At 41.6% G+C, this 21,176-nt stretch overlaps 3 protein-coding genes across 3 annotated transcripts; 1 reads left to right on the top strand and 2 right to left on the bottom strand.

Annotated features, from left to right (window-relative positions):
* Positions 1-13,442: 13,442 nt before the first annotated feature.
* LOC147449326 (uncharacterized) lies at positions 13,443-14,291 on the bottom strand. Its single transcript, XM_086522597.1, has 2 exons — positions 13,842-14,291; positions 13,443-13,764 (listed from the first exon to the last, which is right to left on the bottom strand). Exons 1-2 carry the CDS (start codon positions 14,213-14,215, stop codon positions 13,443-13,445), a joined length of 696 nt encoding a protein of 231 aa, XP_086378723.1. The 5' UTR covers positions 14,216-14,291.
* A 15-nt stretch (positions 14,292-14,306) lies between these two features.
* LOC147449325 (uncharacterized) lies at positions 14,307-15,177 on the bottom strand. The gene is made up of 4 exons (XM_086521541.1): positions 15,143-15,177; positions 14,741-15,049; positions 14,412-14,660; positions 14,307-14,328 (listed from the first exon to the last, which is right to left on the bottom strand). Exons 1-4 carry the CDS (start codon positions 15,175-15,177, stop codon positions 14,307-14,309), a joined length of 615 nt encoding a protein of 204 aa, XP_086377667.1.
* A 398-nt stretch (positions 15,178-15,575) lies between these two features.
* On the top strand, positions 15,576-20,592 carry LOC147449324 (uncharacterized). Its single transcript, XM_086522596.1, has 12 exons — positions 15,576-15,653; positions 16,579-16,615; positions 16,706-17,515; positions 17,600-17,705; positions 17,797-17,935; positions 18,008-18,588; positions 18,660-18,774; positions 18,860-19,220; positions 19,317-19,753; positions 19,852-19,982; positions 20,093-20,333; positions 20,416-20,592. The coding sequence occupies exons 1-12, from the start codon at positions 15,576-15,578 to the stop codon at positions 20,422-20,424; spliced, it is 3,045 nt and encodes a 1,014-aa protein (XP_086378722.1). The 3' UTR covers positions 20,425-20,592.
* The last annotated feature ends 584 nt before the right edge of the window (positions 20,593-21,176 follow it).

Here is a 21,176-nt window from a genome sequence, read left to right as displayed (position 1 = left end):
TTGGTTTGAAATACTTATTAGCTCACCTCTTCAATTATCTTTGGATCAGTTGTTGCAATTGGTTCCAGCTTTCAAAGACAGATTGTTTAGAAAGCTGCAGAACCTGAATGGACTTGGCACAATGGACAGGCAGTTTTCTCCAACAGCAGCAAATAGAATTGATCCAGCAGATGTGGACTTTGTGGTACCAGTTATTAAAGTACACTTTCTTGGAGAAAATTTTGATGATGTGTTATTGGATGGAGGCTCTGGGGTGAATATTTTACCAGAGGCAGTGTACAAAAGAATGGAGTTGGGAGCTATGGCTCCAGCACCTTTTCAGGTGAAAATGGCAGACCAATCTAGGGTACAACCTTTGGGAATTCTCAAAGCACAGGAAATTCAGGTGTCAAGATTATCCTTTTTTGTTAATTTTGTGGTACTCAGAATGTCAGACTCAGCAGCTGCATATGAAATGCTATTAGGAAGGCCTTGGTTCAGATTGGCTAAAGTAAGACAGGACTGGGGAGAAAATGTTGTCATATTGAAAAAAGGGAAAAAGAAAGTAACCATACCTATGAGGGGAAGGAAGATGGTTCCATTAAGTGAGAAACCACTGTTTGCTCAGACTATTAATTTTGCTGATGAGGTCACAGATGATCAAGAGGAAGAGTTCTTGAAGGCCAATCCAACTGTTGTACCTGTGTTTGAAGTAGATGTGGAAAGCATGTTACAGCAAGGTAAGAAACAGGATGAGCCAGATACAGGTTTAGCACCAGGACAGACAGTGCAGGGTAAGGAACTGTTACAGTTGGTGGACCAGAAATATGCTATGTCTGATAAGGAACAGATTCAGCAGGAAGAAAAGGAGGCCAGGGATATGGCTGAGAAAATTTATGAAAAGAAGTTTGGGGCATCAAGCAGGGTAGAAAAGGAGGAGCTTCAAGAGCTAAATTTCGAAACAGAGGCAGAACCAAGAATGGTCAGAGTGAGTGCACACATTCAAGGGGAATTTTTGGCACAGCTATTGCAATTATTGGTTGATTATAAGGATGTGTTTGCTTGGGATTATTCTCAGGTGAGAGGCATTGACCCAGCACTACATCAGCATAGGATTAATTTGAAAGAGGGTGCAAAACCAATTGTGCAGCAAAGATATAGAATGAATCCTAACTTTGCCAAACAGGTGAAGGAGGAGCTTGATAAGCTCCTGGCAGTAGGGTTCATTAAACCTGTACATGAAGTATCATGGTTGTCTCCTATACTGGTTGTGCCAAAGAAAAATGGAGCTTTAAGAGTATGTGTGGATTATAGAAGATTGAATGCAGCAACCATTACTGATCCCTTTCCTATGCCATTTTGTGATGTTGTGTTGGATGCAGTAGCTGGTCATGAAATGTACAGCTTTTTGGATGGTTTTTCTGGTTATAATCAGATTAGTGTTGCTGAGTCGGATCAGCATAAAACAACTTTTATAACTGAATGGGGAGCCTTTGCATACACAGTGATGAGTTTTGGGTTAACCAATGGACCACCTTCATTTAATTTTGTTGCTCATAAGGTGTTTGAACCTTACTTACAGGACTTTATGAGAGTCTTTGTGGATGATTTCTCAGTGTTTGGAAAGAAGGATAAACATCTGCTACATCTGAAGCTCTGTTTTGAAAGATGCAGACAATTCAGGATGGCTCTGAATCCTTATAAAAGTGTAATTGCTGTGAGGAGTGGAATAATTTTAGGACATGTGGTGTCAGAAGCAGGAATGGCTATAGATGTCAAGAAAATAGAAGCCATTCAAGCAGCACCAGTTCCTACCAATGTTAAAGAGTTAATGAGGTTTGTTGGACAGACAAAGTGGCACTCCAGATATTTGAGGTATTTGTCTAATGTATGCTTGCCATTAACTCAATTAACAAAGAAGGATGTGGCATTTGTATGGGATGAACCTCAGCAGAAATCATTTCAGATGTTGAAGAAAATGATATCAGTAGCACCAATTTTGCAGCCACCTGATTGGTCATTGCCTTTTCATGTGTTTGTTGATGCGTCGGATATAGCAATAGGAGCTGTACTGATGCAGGAGAAGGAGAAGGGATGGTTCAGACCTGTGTACTATGCAAGCAGGTTCAGCAGATGGAAGAGAATAAGAGACAGCAGCTTGCAGAGGCAGAAAAGAAAGAGGAGAATTTTACTAATAGTTTTTTGATGCAGGATGTAGCTGAGGAGAAAGTGGCAGAAGAGCAGATTGATACTGTGATTGCAGATAGAGCACAAGAGGTGGAAATGGGAAAAGCTGATGCAGCAGAGTCAGATGCAGTAAAGGAAGCAGAGCTGGTGGATCATAAAGTGAATGCTGAGGACCAGAGTAAGGAAGAAGCTGTGCAGCAGAGGGTGGATTTCTGATCAAGGGATATGTGGATCCGGGTCAGATTTCTGCGAAATCTACCACCGGGGCGTGCCATGTGTTGAGAGGCACATGTTAGAAACTGACTCTGAATAGCTAAGTCGGATTTTGACTTATCGGATATTTACTGAGCTGTATTTTGCTAAGTCGGATATAACTGTCTTTCAGTTGCAGTCTGCTGAATGTCTTGTGACTGGGTAGTTAAGTCGGATTTATCTATATAAGTGGGGAATGTATCTGCGCACGAGGTATCTGTTCTCTGATATGAATGTGATGATGATGGTGCAGTGCAGCAACTATTCAGTGTATTCTCTGCTTACTCTGATATTTTTTAGTAGTCATGTTTACTATGTCTGAATTGTTGTTAATGAAGTATGGTGGAGTAGATGGTTATTCTTGCTGTGTATGATGTTCATGTGTTGACCTAACCCACAACACAGATGTAGACTTACGTTAAATTAGATTTAGGTTTATTTTTAGTTAGATTTACGTTTATTTAGATTTACGCTTATTTACGTTAGATCGAGTCCACGCAAGAATTACTTACGGTTTAGGGTTTAGAGTTAGACGAACAGTGAAAAGATGTTAAGATGCTGTGAAGTGCTACAGCTAGAGAAGAGGCAAAGGGGTTTTGTCCACTACATGCAGTATCATGTAGACGTGGGTCTGTAGATTTCTTGTACCCACAAATATAGGTATTGACCAATAAAGACGAGATTATAAACCGGTGGTTCTGATCTCCGTGCACCTCTAGACCGAGGTGTGCGGGGATTGGACATGACTAGAGAATGTGAGGTAAAGAGAGAGAGAGAGAGAGAGAGAGAGAGAGAGAGAGAGAGAGAGAGAGAGATAAGACGAAGAATGCCAATAGAATATTAAATTTGTTGTCCAGGTTATAATATTTTTATCCTCATTATGAGTAGCGACGAGGATGTGGGACCGTCCAACCGAAACACCTATCTCTCAACGATGGTCTTATGTCCTTGTAATCAATGCAAGCATGCTGTGCAACGGACAAGACGTGTTTCTTTGCAGCACGTTCGCGAATTTGGTGAGTTCGATCCATCTATTCTAGATCGAGTTGTTGCCAATTATAACTCGTCCGACTCTGACGCTGGCCAACAAGCAGCAATCTTGCAACCCAATAGACGTGTTCGCAGGCGCTTTGGTCAAGCAGCATATGTGAGGCCACAAGATGTAGCCTCTGACAGCTGGGGGGATGATCATGCAGAGCACATTCCAAACGAGGCAATGTTTGAGCCTGAGATTGATGAAATGAACGAGACGATCATGGATTCAGAAAGGCTTATCTATGATGATATGAAAAGTGAAGCCGATACGCCATTGTATAATGGAGCACGTATGTCTAGATTGAAAGCACTCCTGGTTCTTCTCAACATGCAGGCAAAGTTTGGATGGAGTGACACTAGCGTCACAACGCTTTTCAGGTGATCTATTACAATTAGTTTACTTTAATAAAACTCTAAATGTATAATGATCTGATAGATTTTTACACGACTGTATCGTATTTTTATGTTGTGTAGATTGCTTAAAGAGCACATACTACCAGCTGACAATGTGATGCCAGATTCCCGAGATGAAGCAAGAAAGATTTTGCGAAACTTGGGGATGGATTACAATTCTATCCACGCTTGTCCTAATGACTGCATTCTTTTCAGAGGGGAATACATAGTCATGGAGAAGTGTCCGAAATGTGATTCCGAAAGATATCGAGTAGATCTCCACGGGACAAAAATTCCACAAAAGGTTTTGCGATATTTTCCTCTGCCTCCTCGCATCAAGCATTTCTTTGAATGTAAGTCCATGGCCGCCCTAGCATCATGGCATGAGGAGAATAAATCTTCGGATGGTGTGCTACGAATTCCTGCAGATTGCGCAGCCTGGAAACATATAGATGGAACATGGTCGGATTTTGCCAGGGAAGCTCGAAATTTGCGCTTAGGCCTGGCTATGGATGGCGTAAATCCATTTGGTCAAAGATCAACATCTTATAGTGTATGGCCCATTGTCATCGTCAACTACAACATTCCCCCGTGGTTGACTACGAAGAAGGGGCACCTATGGCTAAGCTTGATTGTGCTAGGGCGATATAAAGTGGAGAATATGGATGTGTATCTTCGTCCACTATTGGAAGAGCTACAACAATTGTGGATTGGCATAGAGGTGGTGGATATGAGCCGACACACAGGACGACGGAATGCTTTGATCAGAGGCATTCTAATGTGGACCATGCATGACTATCCCGGGCTAACAGAATGCTCAGGTGATCTATTGACACTCCTCACTCAGACACTGTAAATCTTGTTTTTTCCCATAGTTGATCTATTATCATGTGTATACATGCAGGGCTTCAAACAAGCGGATACAGAGCATGTGTCACATGTGGACCTAGACTGAATGCACGTAGGGCGCACTTACTGAAGAAGCAAATCTACGAAGGTCATCAAGCGTATCTTCCAGAGAATCATGTGTTACGCGACGGCTTTTTGGGAAGAGAGCCACCAAGGATGTCTGCACAAGCATGGTTAGAGCAGAAGGAGATGTGCGATGAAGGATTGCCTCCAGGGATGAAGAGACTATCTCTATGGTACGAGTTACCATACTGGCCCCGACTCATGATCAATCACTTGCTCGATCCAATGCACATATTCAAGAATGTGGGTAATCTACTATGGGACCATCTGACCGGCAAGAAAGATACTTTGGGAGCCAGAGTTGACCTTAGAAATGTGGATTGTATGGAGCAATATTGGCCGCAAACAGCGTCTGATGGATCGATAAAACATCCCCCTTTTACAAGTTATGTGCTTGAAAGCTCTCATGTAAGTTATGTGGCTCTGGCAGGTAATATTTCATCCTACAAAGTCTACATCAAACTGGTGGTACGTCATAGAGGTAGCCCCTCGTAGTGCAAGGACGTATGAAGGCTACCATGTGCCAATCACAACGGCATCAATGGAGGAGATCAGAGAAGATGCTCAATCAGAAGCCGCTGCGGTGGTGCCAGACGGGCATCAAGATGCTACTACTCTATATGGGGTGCATGCAGAGGAGCTACAAAATGAAACAGAGGATATGTGTTTAAACGGAGAGCTCTATATAGATATAGGAAGTTATGCTGAGTTATACGAGGATGAGAGAGAGAGATCTCTTAAAGCCACAAATATTGTATTTGAACAATTTTGCTCCGTGTTGTAAAAGCTCTGGCTCTCTAAGTACCTTCCATGGTGTATAACGCTCTTTTCTACTCGCGCTCACATCTTTTGATTGAAAATTCTAAGTTTTCGACTTGCCTCTTCTATCACTCAATTCATTGCGTCATTGTATTTATATGCGTCATTACGTCATTGTATTTAATGGTCTTTGCGTCATTGTCTACTCTATTCATTCAATATTAAGTTTAAATATTCGTGTGTTTAATGCAGGTATGGATGATGAGGAGTTTCTTTCTTCTTTGTCACCGTAGCAGAGACAGTGGTACGTGGAGCGTCATCGCTCTGGCGCATCATCGCGCGTTCCTACTCCATCCGCATCTCCCTCTCTTTCGGAGCATTCGGCGCGCTCCGAAGCTTCGGCGTCGACGAGACGAGCTTCACACTCGTCTAGACACCGGCGCTCTAGTGGTGGCGGTGGCGGTTGTTGTGGGGATTCCGCCGCCGATGCCTCCACACCGCCTCGTGTTCGACGAGGCTCTTTACCCTCCCCTTCTTTGCCCGCCCCCACACTAGCCACAGCATCGCCATCTACGCCAGGTTTTGCACGGTTGACTGTTCCTAGCAGCTACACACCTCTACCTACTCCGCCAGGAGCCACCCCACTCGACACTCCTCGCTTCGGGGCCCAGACGCCGGTGGAGACATCTGACGTCCGTACCCCCATCGACACGCCACTAGAGACCCCTGCCGGGACACCTAGGTTCACGCGTCACCGGCCAGAGGGCTTGCCTTACTCCGTCGACTTCAGCGACGACATCATCATGGATGATGACGGCAAGAAGGTGATCTCGCGCATGCGTGGTCTTTGCTCTCAGCTGTTTAGACACTACATACTAAACAAATGGAGTGAAGTACCAAGTGATTTAAAAAACAGAGTCATCAGCATACTTCATGATGAGTTTCCCGTTCCAACACAGGATGAGCGCTTCAATGAAGACCTGATGAAGATTCGAATGCGCGAATACTGCAAACACAAGCATTCCGAAGTGCAAAAAGCAATCAAGAATGGGTGGAACAGGCCAGATTGGCTGGCCAAAGAAGATTGGAAGAATGCGAAGAAAGCAGCGCGCGAGAATCCCGACAAGTGGAAGCAACAAAAGGATGCAGCCAGAGTGCGAGTAGAGGCAGGGAGCTCGCACCACTTGGGGAGCGGTGGATAGGCATCATTTGAGGCCGATTTTGTAAGTGTTTTCGCATTGCTCTTTATGTTCGATAGTTTAGGGTTTATGAGTTTTTTAATTCTAACATAATGAAATCTTTGTATGTTTTGACAGTGGTCGATGACAGGACGTGATCCCACACCGTACGAGCGCGAGTACGCATGCAGGAAGGGCTTAAACGCCCTGATGGACATTCTCAGTTCTCGCGGCGGCATGGTTAGTATTAGGGTTTACTCTCTTCTATTTTTTGTATTGTTTTATAAATGTCGTTATATGTTTATACTTACTGAAAGCTGTCTTATTGTCTTTTTTTGCAGAATCCGACAGATACGCCGCTTGGACGCGATGAGACGTCTGACTAGACAACGTCAGTTTAGCCGTAGCTAGATAGCATTAGTTTAGGGTTTCTCATAGCTTATGTATCATGAGACGGATTTTATACGTCTTTTTGAACCATGTATATTATTACATTTGTCACCGCAGTTCCTTTTGCCAATCAATTCTTTATGCGTATGATGTTGTACAATTGTCATTATTACATTTGCCAATCAATTCATTTTGCCTATGATGTGTACAATTGTCAATTTTACGCTTGTCAATTTTGCAAACAATGCGTCTTGTGGGTAACTATTTTGGGTCTATTATCTACCCTTGCACTTTTTTAAAAAAGTGAATCAAGTACAATATGGTTGATGGGTGGCAAGGCATTCAATGCCCTGTCACCAAAAAAAAATTCTCTCGGGCGTCGCTATAACCGTCGCTATTTATGGCTCTGTAGCGTCGCTATGAGCGTCGCTATAGTCTTCTCTGTAAACGTCGCTATAACCGTCGCTATGAGCGTCGCTATGAGCGTCTCTATATAGCGACGCTCGTAGCGACGGTTTTAGCGACGTCGGGGGTTATAAAAACCCAGTGTATTTTCGTCTATAACAGCGTCACAAGAGCACACAACCTCTTGTAGTGACCAACATGCCATTCTTATTCCCTGGGTAGAGTTGGTAGAAGTGGTCATAGAAAAATATTCCTTCATCAGCCAGGCTTTTGTTGGTTCTCCCTGAATACTGTAGAGAACCAATGTGGGCATGAACAACAAGGAAGAGGCATATTATGCACTCCACAGGCTCCCATTGATAAGAAGAGGGATAAACATCTACAAAATTTATAACAAGAGTTAAACTAAGAGTATCAATAAGTGAAAATGACAAATCTAATGTAGTTGAGATGTGAAGAATGGAGCCATTGCTCATAAGAAGAGGGATAAATGTTGCAAAATATGTTAAAAAACTTAAACTGAGAGTATCAATAAGTGAAATGACAAATCTAATGCAGTTGAGATGTGAAGAATACTTACAATTGCAATGTGGTTGTTGATGTATATCTGACACATTTTCACCGTTTGCTATCATGTCTGGATGGGTAAATACATGTTGAACAAGAACTTCCTTTACAGATCTTTCGCTGATTTCAACTTTGAAATCCAACACTCTGGCCTTCCATGCTGAGCGGTAAACATTGATAGCACTAGACCTCTTGGCTCTTCTTGGTTGCATTAGGACCCATGAACCTTTGTTTATCCTTTGTCCAAGCCATTGGTTCTCTGCACTTATTGAAGTTGATATTGTAATTGATGATATGCTACTACTTGGCCTTCTAGGCAAAGTGCAGGTGTTGCTAGTTGGTGTGAGAGACCATAAACACCTAGAGCTTCTTGGGCGAGAAGACGTGGAAGCCATAGCTCTAAGAGAAAATCTTTAGTGGATGGAGATTCACTATGAAAGCATCCTAATGGAGGAAACTGTTTTCTAATTCCAATATCTTATTCGCGCTTAATGGCCACCCTCCAGTACGTTAATGACCATAAGAGAATATCAGCAGTGAGACCATAGATGCACCTAACAGCTCGGTAAAAGAAAATAAGTTACGATGCCACAATCCTAGATTCCTGAAAGTTTTTAAATTATTTTCCTATTTCTTGAGTCTTTCCATGTATTTTCCTACGCAACGTAGCCCTCAAGCTCATTGGACGCGCTCTATTTTCTCTCTCTTTCATATGGCCCTCCAAATTACCTCCAAAATTTCCTAATGGGTGTTGATCAACCCAAGTGGAGAGGTGGTCATGAAAGAGAAAGTCAATCTATCGGGTTCAGCAAGAAACAATGAAGCAAAGTTTTACATTTTACTTCATGTCTTGAAGATGTACATTAGTCAGGGTATACAACAACTCATGGTAAAAGGGGATGCACTTCTCATCGTGAAGCAGATCTTACGCATTTGGGCATGCAAAAATTAAAGCCTAAGGACAAAAGTTCATGCCATTAGTAGGTTGTTTAATCAGTTTGAATAAGTGCAACTATATCATATTCCAAGAAACAAAATGAAGACGATGATTTACTTGCACAACAAGAAGTTACGTGTGTTGAGAAAGAAAGTCATCACGGTGACATTAGCTATTAAGCATCCAAGATACCGGGAATGGATTCATTGGATCCCATTATTGGTTACATTTTAGAGGGCAAGTTTCCACAAGGTTTCACAAAGGCTCAGAAGAGGAGGCTCATAAAGAATGCAAGTGTCTATCTCTTCCTAGAAGGCTCCCTCTATCAAAGATGAAAGGATCAAGTGTGCAGAAGAGTACCAACTATCAAGGAAATTCTAGCCATTGTAGAAGGTTTGCATAAGGAAGCATGTGGTGGCCATTTTGCCCAAGAGCTAACTGTGAAAAAAAAAATTGATTGTGAATCTTTGATATAGGTGCAAAAGCTATCACAATTGTTAGGTTAATGGAAACAAAAGGTTGGTTCATTGTCTAAGGCAAGTTGTACTCGCAAATAGACCCTTTGAAAAGTGGGGCATTGATGATATGGATCCTCTTCCTAGAACAAATAAAGGTAAACTCTGCATTCTAGTGGCTGTAGATTACATGAATAGGTGGGTAGAGGCTCAAAGTATGGCAAGGATAAATGGAAAAATAGTGAGCAAGTTTGTCTACACTAATATTTGTTGAAGATTTTTCACCCCTTTGGAGATTTGTTTTGATAATGGTCCAGGGTTTAAGAAGGGATTACTCACGGAAGTTTGTGAAGAGCTTCACATTCTACATCATCATAGCACACCCTACTACCCACAATAGAATGGTTTTGTGGAGAAGGCTAATGGGGTCATTGTAGGTATCATCAAAAATATGGTGATGAACAATACAAATTTGTGGGACGACTTCTTGGATGGGGCATTATGGGCGTATCAAACCACATATAGGGAGGCCATAGAGTTCACACCATTTCACTTGGTGTATGGTCAAGAGGCTTTGCATCCAATTGAGCTAAACATTCCAACAATCTGACTTCATGACAAAGCAGCACATACAAGATAATCAAGAAGCATGAATGGATTGACTTCTTACCTTAGCTAAGCTTGAGTGGAAAAGAGAAGCAACTCAGAGTGCTACAAGATGAAAGCTACACAAGCAAAGGAGAAGCTTGAAAAGAAACTCAGGGACAAAGGCATCAAGAAAGGAGGTCTTGTGCTAAGGTATGCCAATCGACTTGATAGTTGCAAGTTTGAAGCTAGATGGTAAGGATCGTAGAGTGCATCCATGGAGCGAGCCAAGAGCAGTGAGCCTCGAGCAAAAATGAGAAATCAGTTGAGCAGATAGAAGCGAGCACAAAGTAGCTTGAGACAACCCCACTGTAGTAAAATCAAGCCCCATGTATTTAGGGTTTAATACTTCTATGACAAATACTCCAGTGCACATAGAGAAAGACGATCCTAAAATCGCGAGAGAGAGAGAGAGAGAGAGAGAGAGAGAGAGAGGAAAATTTTTATAGACCTTCATGAATGTTAATACTCCCTAAGCAAAAATTGGTAGGGCAATGGAAAAATTGCATGCACCATGATTTCTTTTAAATCATGGGAAAAATTTATAGGGAGGAAAATTTGTAGAGAGCTTTTGTGTGTGTGTGCGTGTGCGTGTGCGTGTGCGTGTGCGTGTGCGTGTGCGTGTGCGTGTGCGTGTGCGTGTGCGTGTGCGTGTGCGTGTGTGTGTGTGTGTGTGTGTGTGTGTGTGTGTGTGTGTGTGTGTGTGTGTGTGTGTGAGAGAGAGAGAGAGAGAGAGAGAGAGAGAGAGAGAGAGCGGATTTGAGATGTACTACCTTTGCAAAAGGCCCAAATGATCTATGAGAGAAAAACATACATTAATCATACCTATGATACAATTATTTGAAACACGAATGAAACAAAAGAAACAACCTGAAAAGATTATGAGTGGTGGGTACAAAATGAGATAGTGACAAGCTAGAGGGGGTTTGAAGTGTGTGTGTGTGTGTGTGTGTGTGTGTGTGTGTGTGTGTGTGTGTGTGTGTGTGTGTGTGTGTGTGTGTGTGTGAGAGAGAGAGAGAGAGAGAGAGAGAGAGAGAGAGTGACAGAGAGCATGCCATTCAAAGTTGACCATTGGAAAGAAATGGAGATTGCAATATAGACAAGAGAGAGTGACATGGTAGAGTTGCAAAGTTTGCAAAACTCTTTGAATATGTTATGGATGAAATCTATCATATTCTTGAAGGAATAACCTAGAAAAAAAAATGCTTTAGTACCTGCCTCTTACAAAAAGTTTATGTTGATTCAGTTCAAAAATTAGGTGTTGAGTGGGTTACAAAATGCACTAAGTAGGAGGAACTAAATAACTGCAGTGATCTATAGACTATAGGTTTTGCTATCTTGTCTACCCTTCCAAAAACAAAATAAGACATCACCCAGGCTATAGCCCTTATAGCTAATTAGGTTGGATTCTGACTGCCTTTGTTAGCATATCCTTAAGAATGGCCTTTGGAATTCGTGCTTGATGGATATGCATGTTGTTGTTGACATCTTGTCCAAGTACAATCAAGTACAGAAAATAAAGATGCTTGCAAGCAAGAAAGGATGCTTTTTTTGCCAACTTGCCTTGAAAATCAATGCACGAACAAGATGGGACATTCTGAATTATAACTTCTATGCATGATGTAGGGGCTCTACTGTGACCTGTCAGTAGTTCTATGGTAAAAATATTTTTCTCTCCTTCCACTTCTACGCGGCTTCCAGTCAATTTTTCTGACATTCTAATGCTGCATTAACTTGAGCATAGGCAGCCTTCGATACCCCTGGTCTATAGGGATAATTTTGATCTTCATTTTTGTTGGCACGGGGCTCTCTCTGATGCACTTCTTTGGGGATCAATGATTCCGTTGACACTCCAATCTCAAATCCTGCCTTCACAAGTGCACAAGCTTCTTGGATGTTGAGTTTGGTGCCCTTTGCAATAGGCCAAACATGCGGAGCGCATTCTGGTGGGTGTATGATGCTTGTGACCATTCTCCATGTATGCCTCACATCTATGTTGCAAAATTAGCAAAACTTTTGCTTCCGCCAAGAAGATAATTGACAGTCACTCCAAAAACATGGAGCTGGGTCTCCCGGTCTCTGCCTCAATCCACACTTCTTACCAGCTATCCAATGGTTACACTCCACTCTACTTAATGTTGGTATCCTGCGAATAGCCCACTTTGTGTCATGGACATTTTGCTCTAGAGCTTGCAACAATTCAATGCATGGTTGCTCATGTGCTGCATTTGACGTCTTATCTTGCGTGAAATAATTCTACTCAGGCCTGTGGCTACAAATGCTTGTATCCATATCCATTAATGGTCGCTTGGCACGCATTGTCCTCTTCTCGCCCTTGAAATTAACTCTGTTATTGAACATTGGAGTACCCATGGAAGCATCATCCACTGCCCTAGAGGTGGCTACTGGTGATGGACTAGTCTGCATCCTTGACATGGCTCTGTCAACTAAAATTTCCAATGTTGGCCCCCCTCCGATATATTTACCATCCAAGAAGGCTAGATGCCGGGCACACTGAAGATAGGCATTAATAAGATCAGTGACACATGCATCATAAAGACTAATTTTTTGCTTGTACCCCTCTCCAGCCAACCAACTTGCATGTTTGCTCTCAGAGAGGTTGGTCCTTGGAATCAATGCATTCATTATGGGCTCCCCATCCTTGACCATCATATGTCCCCAATGGCTAACCCTGAAATGCCACCAACTCAACCAACTATCTAGCTTTGGTATGTTTTTATCTGTTGTCTTGCCTGTTGCCCACCAGCTCCTAATCCTATGAAATTGCTCGAGTGCCGCATCTGTTGTTTCAGAAAATCTCCACTTCTCACACATCTCTTTATGCTTTGATTGGTACTGGGAGTGGATATACCTCTGTGTGTGCACCCTCAAATTATCCTCCCAGTGCCATAGACAAGACCTTTCCCTACCCACCATTTCCTTCTTGTCCCCGAACACATATCTCACTGCATTCCAATTTGCTCCTGCCTCATCTGACATGAATCCTTGAAAATTGGCTGGCCTATCTGTGTGCTCAATCATAACCTGGTTCATAGATTCCCAAAACATTATTTGTGCTTCCTCATCCTCTTCTTTGAGCTCGCATGTGGCAATAGTTAGAAGCTCTCCAATCCTAATAACATTACAAAGCCATGAGCCAAGGTATACAATAGTTTACACAATTAGTATCCACATCCACTTATTTATTTTTTAATACTTATTTGTTACAATAGTTTACACAATTAGTATCCACATCCACTTATTTGTTTTTTAATACTTATTTGTTACTTACGTGTGATCATAAACATGTGCTCCCATTGTGTGCCAGCCTCCTTCTATTCGATGGACATGGTCAAAACAAACCCATGATAATCGGAGGTCTTCATGTCCATCTCTATCCATCCTTCTGACCACATCTACTCCTGAACCTGGGCCAGTAGTAGACATCTTGAATATGAAGGACCGCTCTTGTGATGTTGATGCTTGCAATGGAAATCGAGAGCCATGGAAGAACTGAAAGTGGCACTTTCTCTTTAGTTCAAGAATTGCATCATATCCATCACCCATTGGTCGAGTGGTCCTTCTACACTGCATCACCATTTGCTTTACCCTACAACATACATAATCATGGGTGAACCAATTTTTCAAGAATACAAGTGTTTTGGTGCTTATAAGTTGAAAACTTACTTCTTCATGTTGACAAGGGTAACCAATTCTTGGGACATCTCATGGACCTCCTTCTCACTTAAAAAATCCCCACTTGTAATATTGTCATCTGTGAAGGCCTTGAGCACCATCTCTCTAGCCAATATCATTTGTACCTTCCTAGGGCCTGCTCTATTGTCCATTGTCACTGCCTTAGCTACTAAGGCTTTTATGTTCCGAATTGATGCTCTAGACATTCCCTTAGGGACGATGTGTTTGTGCTTGCCATGGTGCATAAATAGCCTACTATGGCAAGAATCCCTAGGCATAAAGTAGTAAACTGTTGCTGGACAATCTTTCACACACATGGGAACATGCTTGCAAAAAAAGCATTCCAAATTTCCATAGCTCCCCATGGCTAGGCAGCCATTCTTTGGGAGCTTGGACAACTGACCATTCCAATGTTGCTTGTTAGTTTGATTAGTTCTGCTCCTAAATGAGCATCGCTCATTCATGCATTGGAAAACCCCTACATAAAAACTCTTCCTAAGGACAAAAGATTTTTGAGTTCTTGTCTGAGTTTGTGGTTTTGTCCACAAATTTCCCTCATACTTTTGCTCCATACCCTCCATTGCCTTCCCCTCAATCATTTCATAGATGCAGAATTCTTGGTAGGTTTTTGGTAGATCTTTGACCTTGCCCTTGTATTCACACTCTTGCATAATAGTGTGAAGCACATCATTGGGAGGGAGTGTACGGATGATCTGGAATGCAGAAACTGTTGTCTCAAAATTTAGAGTTTCTTCATCTAGCTTATCAAATTCAACATGATCTTCATTTTCCTCATCATCATCAATTTGTCTGCAAGAGAGCAAAAAAAATAGTGAAGAATTGTTCAAATTCAAACCTTCCAAAATGATCTTGGACTTACATGCACTTACATTGGTGCAGGTGATGGACCAATTGGAGATGACTCAGGGGTCTGAAAGATGTCTTCTAGTCTTGCAGTGTAATTTTTAGATAATGATTCCTCCAAGATGAAGTATGCCTCCATATAAACCCCCGCATAGGTGGGAAGAGGTGCCAAAACATTAAACTCTTGTCCCTCCTGAACAAGAGCCTCGACAATGACCCTAGTTGTACCACACAGCTTCTCTTGCACGAGCTTGACGGGAAGGAGGCATTTTCCATGGATGAATGGAATGTTGATGGACTGTCCGGACACAGATTGCAAGAAAATTTTAGCTTCCCTGCATAAAAGAGAACTTTCAATCAGATGATCAACACCATATCCATAGTTAATAATTTTGAGTAAATTGAACACGTGTCAAGTCAATCTTTACCAACAACTCTGTAAAGTTAACAATTTCACATTCATTCAAAAACACTACTGTCTCAATCCGAGTTTTTTTTTTAAATGAAATTCTGACAAATGCTTAAAAAATGTTAATCTTGAGAAATGTTTTAAACAACGTTAATCTAGCGAAATGGTTGTAAAAGTTAATAATTTCACAGACATTCGAAAACACTACTATCAATCCCAGTTTTTTTTTAAAAATGAAATTCTGAGAAATGTTTAAAAAATGTTAATCTTGAGACATGTTTAAGAATACGTTAATCTGGAGAAACGGTTGAAGAAAGTTAGTTTGGTTTTTTAATTATATTCTAACTTTTCAAAACATTTTTATTGCCCTTCAAATGTTCAACTTTTGAAATGCACACTGCTTATTCTTAATCGTTCATATTGTTTGCTTGGTTTCCATCCTTTGCAACGCCATGAGGAAGGCAAGGCTCTTGCAAACGTCGCCACTGGCCAAATACTTCCACCCCTTAAGCCCCAAGAAAACAGCAAAGGTAAGCTTAACCTTTTGATTTAAGGACCATCTCTCTCAAATCTTTAAGCACGCTGAGCGCGCTTAAAGATCTGAGAAAAGAGAAGGTGAATTTGACAGCAAATGAGAGCATTTGAGTTGAGCGTAGGTGTGAGAGGAATGGAAGATTCCTGTTGCTGTGTGTATTGAGCTGTTGCTGTGTGTATTGAGCAGGTGGTAGCACTGTTGAAGCTTGCATCACTACTAGTTCGTGGTAGCAACAGAGCTCACACACACACACACACACACACACACACAGAGAGAGAGAGAGAGAGCTCCTATGAGAGACACTGTGTATAGTAAAGCTCCCTTAACACCTCAAACAACGTGAGATGCAGGGTGTGAGTTGTCGATGGAGAACTGGAGAGCAAAGCCAGGAGGGGTCAGCATGACTGCGAATGGAGAACACACACACACACACACAGAGTCACTTACATGTTTGCAGAAAGAACAGATAGATTCTTCACATAAAGCTCCAGGAGAATGGAGAAGAGCAAAATGATAAGTGGTAGTATAGAGGTGGTGCGAGATTTGTAAAGTGATAAATGTGCCAGCTGTAATGATTTCAACTCGCCATAATGACTCTAACACACCACAACTACCCATAATTTAGTTAATGGCTGGAGCGAGATTCGTGGTGATAAATGTGTCGACCGTAATGATTTTAACTTGCCATAATGACTCTAACGCAACACAACTACCCATAATTTAGTTAATGGCTGATATTGTCCTTTCCAATGTGTCCGATTCAGTCATTCATATGGCTTTTAACTAGCTTTCATATAATTGAGAATTTTCATTCTTTCAAAGTGTTTATGCACTTCACAAGATCGAATTGTGAGGATGGTAAGTGTGAGGCAGATATTATGAGTATGGTAACTATGCCTAAGAGAAGGAAAATTGTGCAGGGTGCAGGGGATTCTGGAGCAACATACAAGAGAAGAGGTAGACCATCAAAGCAGGACAACTTCAATAGGTCAATTGCAAGAGCAGGTAATCAAGAGCATTCTCAAGTAAGTCAAAAGGATGCTGAAGATGTTGAGGAAAATGGTGGTGCTGAGGAGCTGGTTGATAGTATTGTTCATGACTTTGAGCAAGAAAACATTGAGAAGGTAGTGGATCAAGTTGCTATTGAGAGAGAGGAGCAGGGAGCTGATACTCAAAGAACTCAGGAAGATGATCAGAGTGAGGAGGTGGTAGTTGAGAAACATGACCAGGTGACTAAGGGGCAACGTGATGATGAGGTGACTGAGGGGCAACATGATGATGAGGTGAGTGCGGGGCAAGATGATGAGGAGGAGGGGCAACATGATGATGAGGTGACTGAGGGGCAACATGATGATGAGGTGACTGAGGGGCAACAAGATGATGAGGTGACAGAAGGCCAGAATATCTCCAATCTTGTAGGGGGGAGAAGAAAAAAATTAGAGGTGTTTGGTAAGATCCTTGAGATCTCTACACCACAGGCATTCCTTGAAAGAATCAGAGTCACATTTTCTGGACCACCCCCTAGGATCCCATTATGCAGGTTACTGTCTAGTGAAGCCATTAGAAAAGTAAGCCCTTCCACCGAAAGATCACTCACAAGAAGTTTTATTAAGATGGGAGGATATCTTGAGAGCAAGGGAGCCTTTACTGTCTCCATTATTGATCTAGAGGGGGAGGAGACACCAATCACTCAAGAAAGGATAGATTCTTGGGATGACTGCTGGAAAACAATTAATGAAAGATTTGAGAGGTCCCTTGATTTAGAGACAGAGTGGGGACCCTACTTGAAAGGAAAGATGGTCCATGTCCTGGATGGCAACAATCGTCTGCATGCATGGATGGAATGCATTAGACAAGGTATTCTTTAACTTAATCTCCTTTAAGAACTTTTGTTGTGTTGATTGCACTATTTTAATATAATTGTACAATTATGCAATACATGGTTTGAGAACGACCTGTCTAGACATTGCTCTGTGGTCTGCCACTTTTTGCAGTTTGCAAAGACTAATGTGGGGGAATTAATGTTTTCCTTGGCAAGATTGAACAAGTAAGATGATGTTGGGCATCTACTATTCTCCTTGAAAATTTTAATTGTTGTCTTGGAGTTATTGATATTCTTTTTTGTTTTAATGCTACAGGATGAACGATTATGCATATGTGCCAACCACATTTGGAGATCGGTTGTTCCAATTGAGAAGGCTAGGAGAGGCAGACAAGACTACTCTCTTGGATGGTTTGTCTATTGAAGACAGAGCATGGGTGGAGAAAGAAATGCAGGTTGTTTCATCTCGGGGAAAAAGGAGTTGGTTTACACTCCCTGTGCAAATAATGACATGGTTGCTCTTTAAGGATGAGATGGAACAGAAGATTGAAGAGTTGGCTAAGGGAATGGATGAAACTGGTAGGGCCAAGGTGATAAAGAAGATGGAGATTACCTATAGGGGAAAGACCTCCAAGTATGCAAGGATTGCAGATCCTGCAAATGGAGAGAAGTTTTGGTGTGCTACTCTGTCCTTGCCTTGGCATGAACCGAGTGCGCATATTGCGACTGAAGAGAAACTCAACATGATTGGAAATGCTTGCATAACAGATGTGGATAAGGCACACATTGTGAAATTGTTAGATAGCTCACAAGTATCAATTCGATCCTTGGAGTGCCTTCCCAATGACAAAGCTAAAGTTAGGGACTGGCTCCACATGTATTGCTTTTGGTTGCAAGTCAATCAATATGGTCTAGGTCTATTACTAGACATTCAAAATGCTGATCGAGTAAAGCTGCCATTGGAACATCGATTCAGCAACTTTGTCATGCTTTGCCAAAGAAAGTACTTCAATAGAGCATTTCGTGTTGTGGAAGGTGGCATTAAGTCGACCAATGCCATGAATGAGCAACCCGGATTACACAATGCAACCCGTCGAGTTGTTTATAGGTTTGTTAATTTGTATGGTTCAATTTTTTAGTCCTCATTAAACTAGTACTCAATAGTTGGTGTGTGTTTAGATGGCTACTCAAGGAGAGTGCACAACACATGCTTGATGAGATGTCCCCCTTGGCAAGTGTATGGACATATGCAGATAACCCTACGTTCATGTATTCCGATGTGAAGCTTGGAAGGGTAAGCGATGCATTACATTGCATTTTTTATGTTAACTCTTAACGCATAGGGAGATTATGCTAAATAATAGTTGTTGATTGTGCAGTCCTTGTCCACCATAGAGAAAGCCAAGTGTCCGTGGTGGCTAGACATGGTTAAGAACCATGTTCCGGATGAGGAGTTGGAATTATTTCAGCAACATAAAGCAGCCCTTCAACTTACAACTACTACGAATAGTGTTCTGGAAGAGGAGACGATGGAAACTTCTCAAGTAGTAGCATCCACTGCATCAGCATCATTTCGTAAGACACTTCCTATAAATCTTGGTAGGGAAGTCATACATAGGGCATTACAAGCAAACAAGGCTATAGAGGATGGCAAGATGCAAGGGCAACATCAAAGCGCAAGTAGCAGTGGAGGGCTAAGAGAAAATGATGACATAATCAATGAAACATTGGAACCTACAGGTAGTGTTGATGCCTTTGCTTTGTCTATCTAATATGATCCATGGAGTGTTGTGATTGTTGATACATTTTCTTAAATCTAAAAGCTTTGATTTGTAGGCACTATTTGCGTTTTCAACATTTCTGTTGAAGAGCTTGTTCATATTATTGAATATCCCCAACAAGCAGAGCAAATGGGGCTTGAGGTGTTAGAGGCCTTCAATGTAGTTTGTAGCCAAGGCACTGTGAAGGGCACTCAGCTAGACTTGTGCATAGACCTCATATTTGCAGATTTTCCATCTAACATGGCTGTCGAGGGATGCTTTTGCAATAAAGTTCCGTTTTGGAACAAGATAGTGGATAACCTGTATGACACCACATTTCAGCTTGCAGACTCATGCTTGAGTGATAGGGGGTTTTTTGTTTGTTTGTACACCATGGAGGAAGGGGTGAAAGTCGAGCAAGATGGCAAGCAAAAAGGGTTTAAGATATATCATCGTCAGGTTGTGAGATGCACACCACCTATTGGAAAGAGGTTGGGACCCATTGTCACACAGGTACAAGTAATTGATTCTTGATTTAATGTGCAATAGAATTTAGTGTGGCATCCTATTCTTTAATGACATGTATGATATAAAGCTTTCTATTTGAATAGGTGAATTGCTTGATCTTGTCTGCTTTTGTTCGTTGTTCGACAACTTGTGTGTATCGTATACATCATGATCAGTTGCCAGAATTGAAACTTGGTGGTGACCTTCAATTTGGACAGGACCTTATCTTTGATATGTGAGTTGACTCTATCATTTACTTGTTTATATGTCTAATCCATCATTTATATATATATATATATATATATATATGCCATTAAAGTAAGTAAAATGTGTATTCAATGTCAGAGTACCTGAAGCAGATTTAGTAAAGAGGAAAGGAAAGCCATGGAGGGGTGGTTGTCAAAGAGGTCAAAAGCTTGTGAAGTACATAATCGCACTTTTTAGCCGTCCACAGGATGTAGTCCTTGACATATTTGCTGGCACGGGTACACTTGGCTTGGCAGTTGGTTTCATGGATACACATGTCATTATGTTTGAGAGGGATGAGCGCATATATGATCGCTTGTTGAAGCCATTTGGAGTCAAGGTATGTTAGGAGTAGGTTCGTTGAAAATTATAAGTTGATTGACAAGAGGGTATGTATTAAGCAATTGTGTATTTTTTTGCAGATGGATTGATTTTAAAGGGTCGCAATGTAGTTGAAGATTGGATCCAGCCAAGCTTCACATTTTCTTTTTGCTATTCTCTTAGATGATTGTGCTCAAACTTAGACTCACTGGCAGTGTTGTAGATTTCTTCAAAACTACCTTTCTTTTATGGTTGTATAAGAACGGTCGAATATGGTACTCGTGTGTTTGATGGTTGTATAAGAACAGTCGAATATGGTACTCGTGTGTTTGAAGGGGCTGTTTTTTTGGGATAAAAACGCTAATTCTTTAGGCTGATTTGGGGCTAATCTGGGGCTGTTTTTTTGGGCTAAAATCGCTAATTTTGTAGGCTGATTTGGTGGCGGATTTGGGGCTGATCTGGGGCTGTTTTTTGGGGCTAAAAACGCTAATTCTTTAGGTTGATTTGGTGGCGGATTTGGGGCTGTTTTTTGGGCTAAAAACGCTAATTCTTTAGGCTGATTTGGTGGTTGATTTGGGGCTGATCTTGTCTGGGATGTCGTCTCATGGAGTGCATTGACTACGGATATGTCCAACATAAGCGAAAAAGGCGAGGAAGCTTAGGGCTGTTTTGAGCATATGCAATGCAAGGACGCCTCTCCAAATGCGATCACCTAATCTTGTATCTTCACGGCCGCTATGCCATTACGCAAGACACTAATATGGGCAAAATAGTTCAGATGATATTGTTAGTCAAGGGCTATTGAAAAACGATGTCTTTCTTGGAATTGCCTTGGTCGACGTGTATGCCAAATGTGCTCTAT

This window comes from Adiantum capillus-veneris, chromosome 10, assembly GCF_014529385.1.
Source record: "Adiantum capillus-veneris isolate H3 chromosome 10, ASM1452938v2, whole genome shotgun sequence".
In the NCBI taxonomy this organism is placed as follows: domain Eukaryota; kingdom Viridiplantae; phylum Streptophyta; class Polypodiopsida; order Polypodiales; family Pteridaceae; genus Adiantum; species Adiantum capillus-veneris.
The sequence above is the reverse complement of the archived record's forward strand: the minus strand, read 5'-3'. Positions and strand labels throughout refer to the sequence as shown.